The 21,797-nt window shown below is 50.0% G+C and overlaps 2 protein-coding genes across 2 annotated transcripts; one reads left to right on the forward strand and one right to left on the reverse strand.

Moving 5' to 3' along the window:
* Positions 1-1,254: 1,254 nt before the first annotated feature.
* LOC149299369 (cap-specific mRNA (nucleoside-2'-O-)-methyltransferase 2-like) lies at positions 1,255-3,489 on the reverse strand. Its single transcript, XM_089486369.1, has one exon. The coding sequence runs from the start codon at positions 3,487-3,489 to the stop codon at positions 1,255-1,257; it is 2,235 nt and encodes a 744-aa protein (XP_089342495.1).
* A 4,184-nt stretch (positions 3,490-7,673) lies between these two features.
* Positions 7,674-19,253, forward strand: LOC149299370 (calretinin-like). The gene is made up of 11 exons (XM_089486370.1): positions 7,674-7,764; positions 9,736-9,812; positions 10,348-10,437; positions 10,519-10,599; positions 10,806-10,862; positions 10,965-11,042; positions 11,321-11,376; positions 15,923-15,962; positions 16,174-16,227; positions 18,536-18,607; positions 19,131-19,253. The coding sequence occupies exons 1-11, from the start codon at positions 7,674-7,676 to the stop codon at positions 19,251-19,253; spliced, it is 819 nt and encodes a 272-aa protein (XP_089342496.1).
* The last annotated feature ends 2,544 nt before the right edge of the window (positions 19,254-21,797 follow it).

A 21,797-nucleotide genomic window follows, 5' to 3' on the forward strand; every position in this document is an offset into this window, starting at 1 on the left:
GTATGGGAAACCGTCCCTCACATACCCCCCCCAGCCAGCAGAGGAAACTGCGCAGTGGGGATGGAGACTGGGAAATACTGATGGTGATTTAAATATTAATTTTCAGGACCAACCAAGCTCTCCCGGCAGCAGAAGCTCACAGGATGGACCTTCATAATCTGCCTACTAGAACACCGTTTCACTTCAATGCATCGATAGATACCGAGATACCCAATAGAAGATCCCGTGTTGGTGAAGAACTACATGGAAAGGCCCAGGGCCTCTATCAGAAGCCATCATACCCAGCTGCCAAGGTTCAGTGGCACTCAGCTGATGAAGGCCCATGGCTCTCTGATTATGCCTCTGCTAATGGTGGCAAGTTTCCATCTAGAGAGGCAGCGAGTGAGCCCTATCAAACACACAACCATCAGGGAAAGTCTGTTGATAATTAGGAGGTGGGGGGCATTTTGTGTTTGGAGGAGAGGGGGCACTGTTCTGTATAATACCATAGCTTTAATGAGGAGCCGGTGAAGGTTCCTGAAAATGAACCGATAATCCCCACCTTCCAACTAAAGCCAAGAGATATGGAACAGTCAGACCAGCCGAGCTCCCACCAAAAGGGGCATTCTCTACCAAAGCCGCTAAGCTACTGCACCAGCCTCAGCGGGGCAGGTCCTACGGACTGGAATCAGCCCTGGCCATGGCACACCAGGGGGTCCCACATTCTCGGCACATCGACTGGGAATATGGCTGCGTTTATTCCTAAATCATGCAGTGGTAAGGCACTCAATTACTAATATATGTATAAGGCTTTGAATTCTTAACAGCAGAAAAAAAAAAAGAATAGGAACCATAAGTCAGTAGAGTCCCCTAGGCATATTCTGGCCCCCAGTGTAACCATCCATAGCCCTGGAGCATGATGGCTCTTACAGTAGGTATACGCAGAAAAGCTAAAATTGTGTTGTAAAGAATAAAGACGGGAACATGGAAAGTGAAGTGTTTTACTGTTCAATGTGTATGTCACAGTAAAAATAAAACATTCCAGCATAAAAAGTAACTAAAATACACTTCTGGCTAGAGATAACCTCAAACAATAAATGCTTGACTGCAGCTTAACAAAACTCCATTATGTCCAAAGAACGCGCTCCAATGAAGCCTCCTGCCCTATGGGAATGAATAAAATCACACAATTAAGACAGTTCCTGCAGGAAGAGATCTTCATTCTCTGAGAGTCAATGCAAAAACACTGAGAAACATACACAGTAACAGCCGTGCTTACGTGTGCTCCGCATCGTGTGACAATCTCTGGGATTGCGGCTTAATTGAAGCCAATGTCTTTTCGCTCTCATGGCGACCGATCACGTGCAGTCTATACCTGACAATGGCACCATTTAAATCCCATAAAAAGTACAAAAAGGGACCCCTGAGCAGGGCCTCTATAGGAGCAAACTGTAGGACCTGTCGGGAAGAGCCAGAGCTCAGTAAGCACTCTGTCCTTTCCTTCAGCATCTCCAAGTGCTGTGTGAACACATCGCAAGGAGCCCGGAAGCCACAACAGAGCAGCAGAGTGTCAGCTCCTGGAGCAAGGCTGGTGGCAGGACACGTGAATGTTATCACCTGAAAGCAATGATACAGTACATAGAGTATACCAGCAGTTACACGGGTGAAGGAAGACAGGACAGGGAGCACCAAAGAGTCACCGTCCTGAAGCTGGTTCAGGGCACGCAGAACCCAGTTGAGGAGCTGCTGCTGGTAGGCTGGATCCCCATCGTGCAGAACAGAAGAGCACTTAAGTGAACATGGAGACTGAATGAAAAGACAAGGCACCTGCCTGGCATTCAGAAACTCAGAGAGAGAACGAGAGCCACAAACCAGAACACGCTGACCGGCCTGTGTCATAGTTACCACCTCTGTGCCAATAGTCTCTGTGGCCAACGTAACACAAAGCGGGCAGCTTGGGAAAGAGTCCTCTGCAGACGCCTTAAAGCACCCCTCAATGGCTTCGTTTAAGCTCTTTAATTCCTCGCTGTCACAGAAGGGGGAGCTTTGGATTCTTGTCAGCAGATTCCCCTCCAGGATGTACCACTCACTGATTTTCGGGTCACCATAACCTCCTTCAAGAAAGCAACCAGCACCCACGTTGTCTTGAAAATGCTCTTTAAGCCAGGGGCTAAAATAACCAGCAGCCACCTTCGCGGCCCAGGTTAAGCTCTCAAGCTGCTTCCTCTCATTGAAGGTGTCAGTGCTTCGGACACGGCCGCTCACACATCGTGTGCCGACACTGCACCCGGCCTGCACTTTTCTAACAAGCCAGTGTTTTCTGGGAATACTCTGTATCTGGAACTTTTGGAAGTAATAGCTAACTGCATAATCCCGCAAGGCATTCAACCGGGACTTCTCCTCTTCCCCCATATACGAGAAGAGCTGAAGATTTTCCATGATGGTTTCGGTCTGATGCTTGTGGAAGAGAGTACAGCACTCTAGGTGGCATCTCATAAACGACGCTGGAAGGATTCTGTGGGGGAACAGGGCTTTTCTCACGATATCTGCGCCAAAGTTCTGGATCATTTTTGACAGGAGGTCTTCCATAGGCTCTTTCCCAGAGAACCCCAAGCATACGACATAAACCTCAGAGTTTCCAGCTTTGCTCGTTCCGGGTTTAATAATGTGCACCTGATCAAAACTACAATTCAGAAGATACATGAGGTTGACAGAGGAGTGCTGAAAAACGGTGAACATCTTCAAAACAAACGACCCTCCCTTGCCAAGGGTTGCCAGACAGGTGACCACTTCACAATAATGTAGAGGTGAAACGAGAGACTCCTGCTCTCCTGGGTTGCCTTGGCAGTCAAAGCTTCCATCTGCGGTGATCAGATGGACAGTGGGCATGTTGCTAATGAAATGCTGTAGACCTGTCAGGTGTTTCAAAGTCATGACATCCCCTGTATTGTCTGGTCCAAAAAACCACCAAGGAAGTGTGTTTGCTATCAGGCGATCATCAGTAATCATAACCAGCCCGTCATTGGCTTCGTGGTAAGGATTAAGTGTGTTGGCGACCCAATTCCAATCACAATTCAAAGCTTGTGTTTTCAGGTAATGGTTAAGACTGGCCACAAAAGCCCCCGGTGCCTCGCAGAGATGAATGGTGTTCAGCTCCCTGTTCCACAAAGCTTCATTGGGTAGAAGTGAATAGGTGCCCAGAATCTCATGGAACTTGCACCAGGCTTGGGTGCAAAGCTCAGCATTGGCGGATCTTCGTACCTCAGACACGACCTTGCCTGCCTTGTTTGTGAATGACGTGTGTTGATGCCATTCATCCAGCCTTTTGTCACTCAGAAGGTTCTTCACTTGATTGAGAGAGTCTTTCAAAGCTAGAAGTTCTTGGAATTCCTCATGTTCAGAGATAAAGGCCTCCCCAGAGTCTGGAAGAAGCCAGTTGGCCTCTTTCACGTATTGGTAGTGTTTGCTGAACAGGGTTTCGATCTCTGCTGGGATATCATCCTGGAGCATGGTGGAGTTGGGGTCACTGCGGTGCCTGTGCTTTTCCCTGAGGACAGCACAACTTGCTATAAAGAGATATTAGGAACATATTAATAGCACATTTGTGTCAAGTGACAAGGGCAGATATTGTAAATACTGTTCTAACTCAGCTGCCTTCACACATACAGGCCTGTAGGACAGCAAAGCCAATACCAAGAGGTGCACCAGTAACCTCTTATGGGATGAAAGCATGCTGTGCAGCCAAATTCAGATCTGAACTGTTAGGACATCAGCTATCAGTATTTCCAAATACTGAGACTAAGCACCACAGGCTGTCAAGCTGCTACCCAGTACTGGAGGTCCCTGTCAGAGGTGCCACCAGACCACAGAAGGAACATGTGGCTTCCTGATTCCCCAGCTACACGCTTCAGGGTCTGCGGCAGTCACTCCAAGGCATCCAGAAAATGCATACCCTGGGTGGTCACACCATCCACTGGCCAAATAAGCAATTTTCTAGCTGCAAATGCACTACTCTGTCGAGCTTTAGTTAAGGGACATTTTCCTTTCTATTCCATGCTTTTTGCGTCTCCCCCCCAACATCCCCTCTGCGCCCCTCCAGTCGTTTCTTCCCCACCGGCCCTCTGCGCCCCTCCAGTCGTTTCTTCCCCACCGGCCCTCTTTACCTGGACACGCTGGAAACCCGGAAGCAACACGGAGCGTCGTCACGAAGTACAATCGCACCAAGTCACGTGACGGGGCGTGTCTAGGAGGCTAACACGCTGCTGCTAAAGCAACGGAGGATTAGCTCTAGAATAAAGGCTCCTGTTAGACAGCGGAAAAAAAAGGAATTAAGCGGGCAGCAGGATTAAATTATGTCTCTTCCCCCCTCCGGCCAGTGGTGCTCCCCCCCTCCATGCCCTCTGGGCAGTGCTGATCCCCCGCTCCCCTCCCCTCCATAGTCTTTCCAGGCACTCTGGGCAGTGCCGATCCCCCACCCCCCTTACATACTGTCCCACCAGGCACTGCTGCCCCCTCCAAGTCTCTCTCCAGGCGCTGCTGGTCACCCCTCCTACCCGGTCCCTCTTCAGGCGCTGCTGGTCACCCCTCCTACCCGGTCCCTCTCCAGGCACTGCTGCCCCCTCCAAGTCTCTCTCCAGGCACTGCTGGTCACCCCTCCTACCCGGTCCCTCTCCAGGCGCTGCTGGTCACCCCTCCTACCCGGTCCCTCTCCAGGCGCTGCTGATCACCACTCCTACCCGGCCCCTCTCCAGGCGCTGCTGGTCACCCCTCCTACCCGGCCCCTCTCCAGGTGCTGCTGGTCACCACTCCTACCCAGTCCCTCTCCAGGCGCTGCTGGTCACCCCTCCTACCCGGTCCCTCTCCAGGCGCTGCTGGTCACCCCTCCTACCCGGTCCCTCCCCAGGCGCTGCTGGTCACCCCTCCTACCCGGTCCCTCTCCAGGCGCTGCTGGTCACCCCTCCTACCCAGTCCCTCTCCAGGTGCTGCTGGTCACCCCTCCTACCCGGCCCCTCTCCAGGCGCTGCTGGTCACCCCTCCTACCCGGTCCCTCTCCAGGCGCTGCTGGTCACCACTCCTACCCAGTCCCTCTCCAGGCGCTGCTGGTCACCACTCCTACCCGGTCCCTCTCCAGGCGCTGCTGGTCACCACTCCTACCCGGTCCCTCTCCAGGCGCTGCTGGTCACCACTCCTACCCGGTCCCTCTCCAGGCGCTGCTGGTCACCACTCCTACCCGGTCCCTCTCCAGGCGCTGCCGGTCACCACTCCTACCCGGTCCCTCTCCAGGGGTGTTACACCGGACGATGGTTCACAAGGCCTCAGCGCCATTCAGATTCAGCACCATGGAGAGTTCAACCATTGACATGACACCCGTATTACCTGCGTGGCACTGCAGATGAACTAAAGCTTTAGAAACAGTACGAGAGCTAGTCGACCGCGTTATTAGGTTATAGAACAGCTGAGGTGCGCTTACTGAAGCTAGCCTGCATGCTTAAAGGGGCATTTGTTTGCAGCGGGTGGTGGCACGGCAGACTGCAGAAGAACGCCACTGCTGGTGACCCATTTGTGGTAGAGAAACATAAGTAGCATTTACAAATATATCTACAAGTTATGTTGGCATCGATAGGGTAAATTTAGAGGGTTTGTTACTAGTGGGGCCCCTCACGGGTCAGTATTGGAGCTCCGACTATCAGTTTGTTTTATTTTTATCCGTGATATTACAGAAGATAACAGTGAGGTCTCTGCAGATATAAAGGTCTGCAGCAGGGCAACCATTTCTGGGGGAAAACTCAACGAGTAAATAAAAGTGGGGAGCATAGCAGCAGCAGTTTAATGTTGATAAAAGTAAAATAACGCACTTGTGAGAGACACAGAGACAGAAGTGGCGAGAGAGAGAGACACAGACAGACAGAAGTGGCGAGAGAGAGAGACACAGACAGACAGAAGTGGCGAGAGAGAGAGACACAGACAGACAGAAGTGGCGAGAGAGAGAGACACAGACAGACAGAAGTGGCGAGAGAGAGAGAGACAGACAGACAGAAGTGGCGAGAGAGAGAGACACAGACAGACAGAAGTGGCGAGAGAGAGAGACACAGACAGACAGAAGTGGCGAGAGAGAGAGACACAGACAGACAGAAGTGGCGAGAGAGAGAGACACAGACAGACAGAAGTGGCGAGAGAGAGAGACACAGACAGACAGAAGTGGCGAGAGAGAGAGACACAGACAGACAGAAGTGGCGAGAGAGAGAGAGACACAGACAGACAGAAGTGGCGAGAGAGAGAGAGACACAGACAGACAGAAGTGGCGAGAGAGAGAGACACAGACAGACAGAAGTGGCGAGAGAGAGAGACACAGACAGAAGTGGCGAGAGAGAGAGACACAGACAGAAGTGGCGAGAGAGAGAGAGAGAGAGACAGACAGAAGTGGCGAGAGAGAGAGAGAGAGACAGACAGAAGTGGCGAGAGAGAGAGAGACAGACAGAAGTGGCGAGAGAGAGAGAGACAGACAGAAGTGGCGAGAGAGAGAGACAGACAGAAGTGGCGAGAGAGAGAGAGACAGACAGAAGTGGCGAGAGAGAGAGAGACAGACAGAAGTGGCGAGAGAGAGAGAGACAGACAGAAGTGGCGAGAGAGAGAGAGACAGACAGAAGTGGCGAGAGAGAGAGAGACAGACAGAAGTGGCGAGAGAGAGAGAGACAGACAGAAGTGGCGAGAGAGAGAGAGACAGACAGAAGTGGCGAGAGAGAGAGAGACACAGACAGAAGTGGCGAGAGAGAGAGACACAGACAGAAGTGGCGAGAGAGAGAGACACAGACAGAAGTGGCGAGAGAGAGAGACACAGACAGAAGTGGCGAGAGAGAGACACAGACAGAAGTGGCGAGAGAGAGAGACACAGACAGAAGTGGCGAGAGAGAGACACAGACAGAAGTGGCGAGAGAGAGACACAGACAGAAGTGGCGAGAGAGAGACACAGACAGAAGTGGCGAGAGAGAGACACAGACAGAAGTAGCGAGAGAGAGACAGACAGATTAGACTCCTGGCAGATCTGACATTTGCTCCATACACCTGCCTGTTTACCCTGCATTGTGGTGGTCAGTGCTGGAGATAAACCCCATGACCCGTTGCAGATACTGTTGTAGTATAACATGGACAGAAACCCACTTGCAGTTTGCCGTTTAGTGAACGTTCCCCAGAGATATATCAGAGAGAGTCAATGATGCAGTTATTAAATAACCCCATCTTGTTATAGGGTACAGGATACCCTCTCTGATAAAGTCCTCAGAAACTGCCAGGTTCCAGCGCATGCACATATTTGCAACACCACATTGAATGCAGGTGTTGGAGAAAGGGTGGGAGGCAGACCCCCGAACATCCCATACAATCGGTCTACACGCCAGTGAGCTTATACACTGGGCCCATTGTGAGTAATGTAATTATGTAGCACTGGGTATGGGCTGTGTTCTTGCCCACCCCTGACAGATGGGGGGGGTTTACTCCCCCAGCATCAGAGAGCCCCTTGAAGTTTGAGCTACAGACTAGAACCAGCGAGCACGGTTCACTGTCGCCCTCTGTGGGTCACATGCCTACACTGCACGTAGTGTGGAACATATAAAAGGGGCCCGTGTAAACCAGAGCTGCCATCATTGGCAGAGAAGCCGCTCCGCTCAGTCACTCGCTGCTCTCACTGGGAATAGAGGATGGCTCACAAGCAGCAGCCGCTGTACCTGCACCTGGCAGAGCTCACCGCCTCGCAGTTCCTGGATATATGGAAGCACTACGACTCTGACGGTAAGAAGGCACTCAGCCCTGCGATTTACCTGCATCATGAACTCACTACTTCCCAAATACCCCATTCAACAACCCCCCCATGCCACTTCCTAAACCCCCCAAACACAAGCAGCACACCTTTGGGGAAGGAAACTATGGGGAATTTTTAGCCGTCGATCGTGTGTAAAAGCAGATGTTACCGCAATTGTTCCCGAAATCCTGCTACGTTCTGTTGATCTGCTTTAGATATTTCAGCGTAACCAGTATGATGGATTCTATGACTACGAGACCCTGTACATTCCAATCGGCACATCAGACCTCATTACTTCTGCACCGTTTGCCATCGTTAGATAGCACTCGTTAGATTAAATGGAGATTGACTGGAGATTGAGGTCTCGGCAGGCTAAATCCAAATCATATAACGGGTACATTTTGCAGGACCACGTATACCACATGTAACTCACAGCATACCACAAACATTTTCCGGCCAAAGCTATAAGACACATTCCGACCATCGACTGTCCATTAGTTCTTTAGGTCTGGTCCCATAGTGAGGAAAGCTTAATTTCTATCCCATACTCGTTTAAATTCCCTCACTGTATTAGCCTCCGCCACTTCTGCTGGGAGACTGTTCCATCCATCTACTACTCTTCGTAAAGTAAAACTACCGATACTTTACATTCCAAGCCTCTGACCCTTTTGTCACTAATGCACCTTGCTATACACCCTGCTTGCTTTTTCCACCCCTTTGTCAACGCTGCCTGTTTATCTTTAATTCCTACCAAGTCCCTCTGTTTGTATGTTGAAAGCACAGGGACCTCAATACTGTATTACATGCTGGAGCTTCCAAGTGCATTACTTTACATTTATCAAAATGTAACTGCATCTTCCACACTCTCCCACATTCTTCTAACATTAAACCACAGCTGCCGCGCTAGCCACACACACACACACTCCTGCCCAGTGGGGGCTGGCTGGTCGTAGGTAAATCTCAGGATGACCACAGTCCTTAAAAAGTCTTCCCTGCTGGGGGGCTCATCTGAACACGCTAACCATAGCAGCAGGTTCCAGACTGTACATAGAGTGCCTTTTCCAGGACTGGTGCCGTAATGGAAGCAGTAAGTGAGGGAGAGGAGAAGAGTCCTCACACCTGCCTCCTCCACCCAAATGCCACAGCCGGCCAGCAACAAGACTAAGGATTAGGGCTGAGGGCTCATTGTACTGGGTCAAGCAGTCAAAAAGGTTAAAGGGAAGTGAGATCTATTCACGGGTGAACTATACACTCACGTCTCGTCAGTTCAATCACGCGCAGCCAGATCCGCCACCGAGACATGGCCAAGCAGCCGGTGCCTAGGACTAACGAAATGACCTACAAAGTGTTATGTAAGCATATCATGCACCACAGGGGAAACACGGCAAGCACTTGCCGTGTAACAGACATACATGGTGGCAACCGCCAGTTATGCGCATCTTTGCTACGGTTTTGACTGTAAATATGAATTGATTTTGGCAGGCGCTCCGAGCCCCGACACAGGAGTATTTGGAGATTGCATTACCCCTCTAGACATCTTCATGATGTAACCACTAAAAACATTGCACCCGTCGCCTTGTCAGAATCTCATTATTTACTCAAGGAGGGGCAAGTGACAAGTACTCTACCAGGGGGGTAAAGAAGCAACCCTAGGCTTAGTTGTGTCCTCAGTCTGCAGAATATTAATGATGAGACTACAGAGCCAGCAGCATCATGATTAGAGGCAGAGTGCTTTCTTGCTAGTGCAGGCTTGTATAACATGCACAGGTTTTATTTGCACCAACAATTGGCCCCCACTCCATCCACCCTAATCCATTGAGTCACTTAACATGTCCGTTTAGTATGCACTGTTAGAGACTGTACGGTGTTAGTGGGCCGTTGGGCTGGCTTGTCCCAATAGTCTTAACGCGGCTGTGTGTTTCGGGACAGGCGACAAAGTTATGTCTGATTTCTCTACGCAGGAAATGGGTACATTGAGGGTAAAGAGCTGGAGAACTTTTTCCAAGAGCTTGAAGCAGCGCGGAAAGGAGCTGGAGTGGTAAGTGCTACGGGGTCAGGAGCCTCGCTGCTCTCCATGTATCTGCCGTTACTTGTCATTTAAAACCCAGAGCCACCTCCCTACAAAGCCACTAGAAATCCATTATGGCAACAGAGTAAATACAGAGGGCAGGTTTCTACTCACTCTCCGTACAACCAAACCATGGGTACCATGAGTGGTCCACAACTGGAACATCACTGCCACCTGCTGGTACCAAAGTTACCAAGACTTCCTGCAGCAGATCCTCCAAGTGGCGGTCATCCGATCTGACTTGAGGCCACTATACACACACACCAATACATTTGAACTCAGTCCACATTGAACCCCCATTTTATACTAGTGGGGGCTCACACAAGAAACATTAAAAGCTGCTCTGAGGTTCTTGCTGGGGATAAACAGTTTAACTGGGACGGTCTACGGGAAGCCCAAATCAAGAGCCGAAGTCTTCATACTCAACCGGATGCTATGTAACCGACCCTGAGAGACCTCCCACTTGCACCAAGCGCATCCTGTGACTCTCTCCTCTGGATTTTAGGAGAGTTCCAGTGTTAATTTTGGGGAGAAGATGAAAGAATTCATGCAGAAATATGACAAGAACGCAGATGGGCGCATTGAGATGGCAGAGGTGAGTGTGGGCTCCTCAATGTATAGAGTTGTGCTGTACATATGTATGAGGACACGCCTGATCCCAGATCCTGTCTTCCAGCTGGCCCAGATACTTCCCACCGAGGAGAACTTTCTGCTTTGCTTCAGACAGAATGCTGGATCCAGCAGTGAATTCATGGAGGTCAGAGACAATACACACCGGGGGCAGATACACAGCAGGGTCATGCCAATGTATAGGGGATTTCTACCATCCATAGGGTCAGAATCAATAGAGGGGCTGATTCCATGCCAAGGTTGCCTACATGGTACTTGCCACATATGAGTAACATTAGTTCCCAAATAACTAGCCAGGCAACATCTACTAAACACTTAACTTCACTCTTTCAGGCTTGGAGAAAATATGACACAGATCGAAGTGGCTACATAGAAGCCAATGAACTCAAGGTGAGTGTGTGTGTGTGTGTGTGTGTGTGTGTGTGTGTGTGTGTGTGTGTGTCAGTCAAAGTGGTTACTGCTTCTACTTGCCTTTTCCGTTTGTACCACCAGGGATTTCTGTCAGACCTGCTTAAAAAAGCAAATCGGCCACTTGAGGACAAGAAACTTCACGAGTACACACAGACTATTGTAAGTGTGCTACAGTGTGATAGTGAATACGCAAATTACACTACAAGTAAAACTGTTCACTAGAGACAGCAGACAGACATCAGGGATGGGTAAATACGTATGATCGTGAATACACAATCCATGCTATATGTGAAACCGTTCACTGGGTGAACAGCAGGCACATCAGGGATGAGCGAGTACACTAATCTGCACACACTTTCCATGTGTTTTCAACTTAATACTTTTAGTACCTCAATAAACCACTGACCCAGTGAACTGACACTTAATTTATCTTACAGCTTCGCATGTTTGACCTGAATGGTGACGGGAAGCTGTGTTTATCCGAGATGTCCAGGTAAACATCCTCTGCGTATCTGCATTCACTAAAAGCTGCAGTTTGCAGCGAGGCTTGATGTGTGGGGATCAAGACATGTGAGTGCAGACCGGTCACTGCAATACTGTATATCCCTACTACCCTGCTGCGGGCTGCCTTACTCCGTATTAACATTACTGCACACTGCCGCAGGCTGCCTCCCACTCTGTAGTAACATTACTGCACACTGCCGCAGGCTGCCTCCCACTCTGTAGTAACATTACTGCGCACTGCCTCTCACTCTGTAGTAACATTACTGTGCACTGCCGCGGGCTGCCTCTCACTCTGTAGTAACATTACTGCACACTGCCGCGGGCTGCCTCTCACTCTGTAGTAACATTACTGCACACTGCCGCGGGCTGCCTCCCACTCTGTAGTAACATTACTGCTCACTGCCGCGGGCTGCCTCCCACTCTGTAGTAACCTTACTGCGCACTGCCGCGGGCTGCCTCTCTGTAGTAACATTACTGCTCACTGCCGCGGGCTGCCTCCCACTCTGTAGTAACCTTACTGCGCACTGCCGCGGGCTGCCTCTCTGTAGTAACATTACTGCTCACTGCCGCGGGCTGCCTCCCACTCTGTAGTAACATTACTGCGCACTGCCGCGGGCTGCCTCTCTGTTGTAACATTACTGTGCACTGCCGCGGGCTGCCTCCCACTGTAGTAACATTACTGCGCACTGCCGCGGGCTGCCTCCCACTGTAGTAACATTACTGCGCACTGCCACGGGCTGCCTCTCACTCTGTAGTAACATTACTGCACACTGCCGCGGGCTGCCTCTCACTCTGTAGTAACATTACTGCGCACTGCCGCAGGCTGCCTCTCTCTGTAGTAACATTACTGCACACTGCCGCAGGCTGCCTCTCTGTAGTAACATTACTGCACACTGCCACGGGCTGCCTCACTCTGTAGTAACATTACTGCACACTGCCGCAGGCTGCCTCCCACTCTGTAGTAACATTACTGTCCACTGCCGCAGGCTGCCTCCCACTCTGTAGTAACATTACTGCACACTGCCGCAGGCTGCCTCCCACTCTGTAGTAACATTACTGCACACTGCCGCAGGCTGCCTCTCACTCTGTAGTAACATTACTGCACACTGCCGCAGGCTGCCTCTCACTCTGTAGTAACATTACTGCACACTGCCGCGGGCTGCCTCCCACTCTGTAGTAACATTACTGCTCACTGCCGCGGGCTGCCTCCCACTCTGTAGTAACCTTACTGCGCACTGCCGCGGGCTGCCTCTCTGTAGTAACATTACTGCTCACTGCCGCGGGCTGCCTCCCACTCTGTAGTAACATTACTGCGCACTGCCGCGGGCTGCCTCTCTGTTGTAACATTACTGTGCACTGCCGCGGGCTGCCTCCCACTGTAGTAACATTACTGCGCACTGCCGCGGGCTGCCTCTCACTCTGTAGTAACATTACTGCACACTGCCGCGGGCTGCCTCTCACTCTGTAGTAACATTACTGCGCACTGCCGCAGGCTGCCTCTCTCTGTAGTAACATTACTGCACACTGCCGCGGGCTGCCTCTCACTGTAGTAACATTACTGCGCACTGCCGCAGGCTGCCTCTCTCTGTAGTAACATTACTGTGCACTGCCGCGGGCTGCCTCTCACTCTGTAGTAACATTACTGCACACTGCCGCAGGCTGCCTCTCACTCTGTAGTAACATTACTGCTCACTGCCGCGGGCTGCCTCCCACTCTGTAGTAACATTACTGCGCACTGCTGCGGGCTGCCTCTCTCTGTAGTAACATTACTGTGCACTGCCGCGGGCTGCCTCCCACTGTAGTAACATTACTGCGCACTGCCGCGGGCTGCCTCTCACTCTGTAGTAACATTACTGCACACTGCCGCGGGCTGCCTCTCACTCTGTAGTAACATTACTGCACACTGCCGCAGGCTGCCTCTCACTCTGTAGTAACATTACTGCGCAGTGCCGCGGGCTGCCTCACTGTAGTAACATTACTGCACACTGCCGCAGGCTGCCTCTCACTCTGTAGTAACATTACTGCACACTGCCGCAGGCTGCCTCTCTCTGTAGTAACATTACTGCACACTGCCACAGGCTGCCTCTCTGTAGTAACATTACCGCGCACTGCCGCAAGCTCCCTCACTCTGTAGTAACATTACTGCACACTGCCGCGGGCTGCCTCTCACTCTGTAGTAACATTACTGCGCACTGCCGCAGGCTGCCTCTCACTCTGTAGCAACATTACTGCACACTGCCGCAGGCTGCCTCTCACTCTGTAGCAACATTACTGCACACTGCCGCAGGCTGCCTCTCACTCTGTAGCAACATTATTGCACACTGCCGCGGGCTGCCTCTCACTCTGTAGTAACATTACTGCACACTGCCGCAGGCTGCCTCTCTGTAGTAACATTACTGCACACTGCCACGGGCTGCCTCACTCTGTAGTAACATTACTGCACACTGCCGCAGGCTGCCTCCCACTCTGTAGTAACATTACTGTCCACTGCCGCAGGCTGCCTCCCACTCTGTAGTAACATTACTGCACACTGCCGCAGGCTGCCTCCCACTCTGTAGTAACATTACTGCACACTGCCGCAGGCTGCCTCTCACTCTGTAGTAACATTACTGCACACTGCCGCGGGCTGCCTCTCACTCTGTAGTAACATTACTGCTCACTGCCGCGGGCTGCCTCCCACTCTGTAGTAACATTACTGCGCACTGCCGCGGGCTGCCTCCCACTCTGTAGTAACATTACTGCACACTGCCGCAGGCTGCCTCCCACTCTGTAGTAACATTACTGCACACTGCCGCAGGCTGCCTCTCACTCTGTAGTAACATTACTGCACACTGCCGCAGGCTGCCTCTCACTCTGTAGTAACATTACTGCACACTGCCGCGGGCTGCCTCTCACTCTGTAGTAACATTACTGCACACTGCCGCGGGCTGCCTCCCACTCTGTAGTAACATTACTGCTCACTGCCGCGGGCTGCCTCCCACTCTGTAGTAACCTTACTGCGCACTGCCGCGGGCTGCCTCTCTGTAGTAACATTACTGCTCACTGCCGCGGGCTGCCTCCCACTCTGTAGTAACATTACTGCGCACTGCCGCGGGCTGCCTCTCTGTTGTAACATTACTGTGCACTGCCGCGGGCTGCCTCCCACTGTAGTAACATTACTGCGCACTGCCGCGGGCTGCCTCCCACTCTGTAGTAACATTACTGCACACTGCCGCGGGCTGCCTCTCACTCTGTAGTAACATTACTGCGCACTGCCGCAGGCTGCCTCTCTCTGTAGTAACATTACTGCACACTGCCGCGGGCTGCCTCTCACTGTAGTAACATTACTGCGCACTGCCGCAGGCTGCCTCTCTCTGTAGTAACATTACTGTGCACTGCCGCGGGCTGCCTCTCACTCTGTAGTAACATTACTGCACACTGCCGCAGGCTGCCTCTCACTCTGTAGCAACATTACTGCACACTGCCGCAGGCTGCCTCTCACTCTGTAGCAACATTATTGCACACTGCCGCGGGCTGCCTCTCACTCTGTAGTAACATTACTGCACACTGCCGCAGGCTGCCTCTCTGTAGTAACATTACTGCACACTGCCACGGGCTGCCTCACTCTGTAGTAACATTACTGCACACTGCCGCAGGCTGCCTCCCACTCTGTAGTAACATTACTGTCCACTGCCGCAGGCTGCCTCCCACTCTGTAGTAACATTACTACACACTGCCGCAGGCTGCCTCCCACTCTGTAGTAACATTACTGCACACTGCCGCAGGCTGCCTCTCACTCTGTAGTAACATTACTGCACACTGCCGCGGGCTGCCTCTCACTCTGTAGTAACATTACTGCTCACTGCCGCGGGCTGCCTCCCACTCTGTAGTAACATTACTGCGCACTGCCGCGGGCTGCCTCCCACTCTGTAGTAACATTACTGCACACTGCCGCAGGCTGCCTCTCACTCTGTAGTAACATTACTGCACACTGCCGCGGGCTGCCTCTCACTCTGTAGTAACATTACTGCACACTGCCACAGGCTGCCTCTCTGTAGTAACATTACTGCGCACTGCCGCAAGCTCCCTCACTCTGTAGTAACATTACTGCACACTGCCGCGGGCTGCCTCTCACTCTGTAGTAACATTACTGCACACTGCCGCGGGCTGCCTCACTCTGTAGTAACATTACTGCACACTGCCGCAGGCTGCCTCTCACTCTGTAGCAACATTACTGCACACTGCCGCAGGCTGCCTCTCACTCTGTAGTAACATTATTGCACACTGCCGCGGGCTGCCTCTCACTCTGTAGTAACATTACTGCACACTGCCGCAGGCTGCCTCTCTGTAGTAACATTACTGCACACTGCCACGGGCTGCCTCACTCTGTAGTAACATTACTGCACACTGCCGCAGGCTGCCTCTCACTCTGTAGTAACATTACTGTGCACTGCCGCGGGCTGCCTCTCACTCTGTAGTAACATTACTGCACACTGCCGCGGGCTGCCTCTCACTCTGTAGTAACTCTGTAGTAACATTACTGTGTACTGCCGCAGGTTGCTTCCTGTGCAGGAGAATTTCTTGCTGAAGTTTCAGGTGAGTGAAATCTTTTCTTCCCATAGCCCAGCTAGTTATCGAGTGACAGTACATGAGTGTGAGTGAACGGACAACCGACACATGCGTCCCCACTTAACGCGACCTAGAATGCGACACATGCGTCCCCACTTAGCGCGACCTAGAATGCGACACATGCGTCCCTAGAACGCTGATCATATACCTGTTTAATTAGTGATTGTGTTACCTGCAGGGGTTGAAGCTGAGCTGTGAAGAGTTTAACACCATTTTCAGCTTCTATGATAAGGTAAAGTTGCCAGAAACTCCCCTTTGGGCTTTAAGACCTGTTTTGAACGGCTGTCACATTGCCAATCACATACAACACCAGGGCATTACTCACACACAATCTGCCTACTACATAAGTTAGACTAAAGACAAAACACTGCACTAGAGAACTAATATAAGGCTTTATTTTAGACCAAAGCAGCCATAAATCTATGTACATAAAGGGATAACAAACAGCCAGAGAACAGCAAGGGGCCCCAGACAGCCAGCACCCACCTCTAAAATGAAATCAATAGGAAAAAAAAAAACATTATGCTGTAGTTTGACATACATTATGAAAAGCCAACCCCAGTGAGCTTCAGCTACAACTTGTCCATGCCTGTACAAAGTGTAGTTAAATGTGCAAGCAGCCTTGTATACTGTATAATGAGTGTTTACCACACATAAGGAACAGAAAGAGCCTGGAACCACATCGCTAACAGCTATCCATTTAGTGAATAAAGGTACAGACAGTACACAATACTTTGTATGAAGCCTCGTAAATGAAGCACACCATACGGCTACCAAAGATGAATAGAATAAAACCCCAACTGCAACAGAAAGCACCTCATAGCACTGGGCTGCTTAATACACCCAGAGTAAGGCAGTGTAAGTATGCGAGACAGATATTCATCAGGGGGTAGGTTAGGAAAGCCATACCTGTAGGATCCATAGACATGCCAAGCCTAGGTAACACTGGAGCTGGAGGCTAAGCCAGGGAAAAGCAGGGTAAAAAAATGGCAAACCAAAGAGATAAGAAATAACACAACCAAAAGCATGCTAACTAAGCCATACAGAACAGGCAAAGCACAAGCACCACAGTATTTCCCTTAGACAGCATAACAGAGACACGCGAGCAAGACGCGCACCTGTAGCAGTCTGACCCCAGACTGAGCAAGAAGAGTGCCTGGGCGGAGCAGCTTATATGCAGGAGGGGCAGGCACACCCGAACCAGGAAAAAGTAAACGAGCACAGAGAAACTGGCTGCTGCCACCTAGTGATGGGAAGTTCAGATCAGTAAAGTGAATCGATTCATTTCGAGTGATTCATTGAAATGAATCGTTTCACTCAATGTGACTCACAGCAGTTACTGCTTTCCAGTCACTCTGACGATTGGCCCCGCCCATTTCCTTATAGTCTATGAATTCTCCTGGCTGCCTAATCAGGATTATTTGTTTATTGGCATTACACACCAATGTATTGTACAGTCATGTAATAAGTGTTACACACCAATGTATTGTACAGTCATGTAATATGTGTTACACACCAATCTATTGTACAGTCATGTAATATGTGTCCACACTGCTCAGCAACTCAACTTACAGTAAAGTGCATCACCTTATCTATAACATTCATATTTGGGCTGCTGAAAGTTAGGGGAGGTGGGGGTTAATTTAGGGGTAGTTAAGGTTAATGGGGTTTTTAGGGTTAATTTAGTGGGGAGGCCTGAGAAGTTAATTTAATTAGTTTAATAAGGTTAACTTAAGGTGCAGTTAGAGGTAAAGGGGTGCAAATTTAAGGGAATCTAACTCCTGGGGCAGTGAAGATTAATCATGTATTTGGTTATAAAAGTATAATTGTGTCAGTGTACTGTATACTGATGACTTGAATATGCTCTGAAGTCTGAATCAGTGAACTGATGACTCAGAGCTGCTCTGAACGGTTCTTTGAGTCAGTGAACTGCTGACTCAGAGCTGCTCTGAACGGCTCAGTGAACTGGTGACTCAGAACTGCTCTGAACGGTTCTTTGAGTCAGTAAACTGATGACTCAGAGCTGCTCTGAACGATTCTTTGAGTCAGTGAACTGATGACTCAGAGCTGCTCTGGACGATTCTTTGAGTCAGTGAATTGATGACTCAGAGCTGCTCTGAACGATTCTTTGAGTCAGTGAATTGATGACTCAGAGCTGCTCTGAACGATTCTTTGAGTCAGTGAATTGATGACTCAGAGCTGCTCTGAACGATTCTTTGAGTCAGTGAATTGATGACTCAGAGCTGCTCTGGACGATTCTTTGAGTCAGTGAACTAATGAGCTGTAACCTGTAATCTCTGAGTCTGTGTACTGTGCAGATCACTCACTCTAGGATCATATTACCAGTGCAGTTAATGATTCACAAACTGAACTGTTACAAAGGAGTTTTTCAGTCTACTGAACTGATTCATCCAGTTCATTGAAAAGAATCAGTTCAAAAGAAAGATTTGTTCATGAACAGTACATCACTTTTGGCAGCAGTACATGCAGGGCACATAGCACATGAAAGGCATGTGTAACATGACATCTCTGTATCCCAGGACAGGAACGGCTACATTGATGAGAACGAGCTGGACGCGTTACTCAGAGACTTCTTTGAAAAGAATAAGAAGGTGAGTAGGAGAGCCCCAGGAATGACATTTTTTTTAAAACACTCTCATATTAACTGTTTCTATTTAGTATCATGTCTAATGAAACAAAATGCTACCTCCATGACAGGTTGCACTGAGGGATACCTCTTCTTCTGTATAGTGTATTAGAATGGCGCAGATATAAATCGCGTTGCTTCTTCTGTGCTGTTACTCTCTTATCCCAAGTGACATTCGTCAGGACTTGAAGAGTCCAGGTCTGGTAGGCTTAGGCCTGCATTGCACACTGGGACACAGTGCTATCTCTCCATTTAGTTGGACAGAGTGCGGTTTTGGTTGATGCGGCAGCAGATTGTAGGGCCCTGCCCGTCGCGCCAGCAGATTGTCCGGTCTGACGCGGCGTCAGATTTGCGCAGCCCTGCCAGAAGTAGCATCAGATTGCAGGGCATCAGATTGCCAGTTTGGATGCAGCAGCAGATGTGCAGCAGCAGATGTGGTCCTGCCAATAAGAAACTTTCCCTGACTCTAAAAACCCTTTTAATTGCAGGATGTGAACATACAGAGCCTGACCGGGTATCGCCAGAGCATCATGTCCCTGTGTGACGGGGGTCGTCTTTACCGCAAAGAGCTGGAAATTGTACTTTGTAATGACTCTTCCTCTCTCAAGTAATCCTGGGTCACCCAACCCTGCACACTGAGCACTGCACTGACATCCTGTATCTTACCCCACCCCACCACTAAGAGACCGACGGAGAGAGTGTTACAAGGGAGAGGAGTTGTATGAGGGAGAGAGGGCAATTCAGGCATGCCCTGGGGTAACAGGTCATCGAGCACTCAGAAGTTCTAAAAAAAAATAACAGCAGGCAGAAAATAAAGATTGCTGTGTTGGGCGTGTTAGATGAGAGAGTGCTGTGTGGGGATATCAGTGGGGAGAGTGCTGTATGGGGATAGAGTGTTGTGTTTGCAGTGTTAGAGCGCTGTATTGGGGGAGAGAGTACTGTGTTAGGGGGAAAGTGCGGTGTGGGGATATCAGGGGAGAGAGTGCTGTGTTGGGGGTGTTAGGGGGTAGAGTGCTGTGTTCTGGGTGTTAGGGGATGGAGTGCTGTGTTGGGGGTGTTATGGGAGAGAATGCTGTATGGGGGTAATACATTGCGTGAAAGGTGTAGGACTGGATGCAGAGAATTGTACATACAGGAGATGGGGGAGAGAGTCTGGAAGGAATGGGGAGTGTGCAGTGAGTGTGAATGGAGAAGAATGCTTCCTCTGCTCCAGCACTCTGCTCACTCTTGCCTTAGTCAGGTGGCTCTGGATTTACTCAGCTCAATCTTGCCCCAGTGAGATGGCTCTTGCCCCACTCATATTGCTCTTGCTCACTGAGATTAAGTTAAACTTGGTTCTCTCTGCAGGAATCCAGCTGCACCCCACAGTTTTCCCTTGTGGTTTTTGGCTCCTCTGCCTACCTCTCCTCCCTCTCCTCTCTCCTCAGATCCCTGTGGCCCTGCTATAGGTTGGGGGGGGGGGGGTCTCCCCCTGTTGCTCTTTCTGGGATTTCTGATTCAATTGTGTTCTTTTTTTCTGGGTTTTGCTTGTTTGTTAACCTGTTTACCAAAGAATAAATAAAGTGGAGGCATCCTGCATACTGTGTGAGCCTTTCCTTTAACATAAGGGGACAGTAAAGCACATCTGTCACTGCAAAACGTAGGATCAACCACACAATAGGGATAAGAGACGCAGACATGAGACTAGACTGTCTAGAGGAATCGTGTGTATATACCACGTAAACCCAACTGGGTGACACTTCCAGCGATGTGCATGCTGTCAAGAGAGTGTACGTGAAAGAAAAGATGATGAGTCTGGGAAGATCCACGCACACAGACACCTGTGTGGATGAGAATGTCATGCACCGTCCCCAGATATTCAGGGATCTGATGAGTAACTTTGTATCTGGAGTGTACGTGGCATGCACCCACAGGTCGCTACACTGCTAAAACTGAAACACATTCATAATCCGTGGGTATCGTCTTCCAGAGATGCAATGCTTTTGGCCAAAGATAAGCAGCAGATGGTTACACACTAACCTCCTTAAAATCATTCCTTGGACCGGAGCACCACTTAGTGGTGTATAATGGAAACAAACTTGTGGAAATAGCCTATTTGGTTCTAATTATAACCAAAATCTGTGGATAGTGGCTTTTAGAAGCGATGTACAGACTAGTACAGTGAGAGACCGGGATTCTTCTGGTTCCCACTGTAATTATTGTGGCTGAGCGGAATGGTAGTGAACTGCTTTGATACTAAGACGGGTTTATTTTATTATTGTAAGTAATTCATACCTGATCAGTAATACACAATATTTTATGTCATGATTTATTTTGACATGTTTTGATGATAATTTTTCTGTGTTGTTGTTTGCGCTGCACAGATTGTATCGATATTATGTAGATAAATAATATCTTGATTGGCTGTCATGGTGGCGATGCCCGCCGACAATTAGAACTACGTCGCTACGGACACCTGCTGTCCCACCATGTCGTTCTTTTGGGGTTACAATATGCTCGTGGTGGGCAACACTCAAAGGTGGTTACGGAAAGGGAGCTCATTTGGGAACCCTGGTTTTATTACCCATCTTTAGGACCGGGGTTTACCCAGCCACAGCTATGGAACTCTGGTGGACTATTCCCGGGGACGTTTCCGACGACGGATCAAGTTGCTTTTTGGAACATAATATCCTCGGACCCTGAGCTCTCCGTTGGTATCCGGGATTGACGCTGCCCCCTCGGTATCACCCCGAAATAGTGACTCTTTGTCCGGTGGGCATTTATGTTTGGATGAATAAATATCTGTGCTGTTCCAAATAAACTCAGTTTGTGTTTTCCACCTCAACATTAGTTCTGTATGATGATTGGGGTGGGCTGCTATGATAACTTATTGTCCTTTTCAGCACAATATTAGCACTGTTTAGCTACGCTCCGGATAGCCAGAGTGCCACCACGGCTCGCCAGCACTAGTCTCAACCTGGAAAGGGCTAACCGCTGGTTTCTCGGCAGAAGGAAGCGCATGTTGGCGGGAGTACCCAGTCGGCGTACAGGGCATCCCGTCACAGTAATGCCTTATTTATAATTTTTTTATATATGTAATGTAAGAAGGGTTGCTTATGTAAATAAAAGAGAATAATTATGAGAGACAAGAATGAGCAGCTCTGCGCCCTGAATAT

This window comes from Sceloporus occidentalis, unplaced genomic scaffold, assembly GCF_023333645.1.
Source record: "Sceloporus occidentalis isolate IW3139 unplaced genomic scaffold, rSceOcc1.0.p SCAF_29, whole genome shotgun sequence".
Taxonomy (NCBI): domain Eukaryota; kingdom Metazoa; phylum Chordata; class Lepidosauria; order Squamata; family Phrynosomatidae; genus Sceloporus; species Sceloporus occidentalis.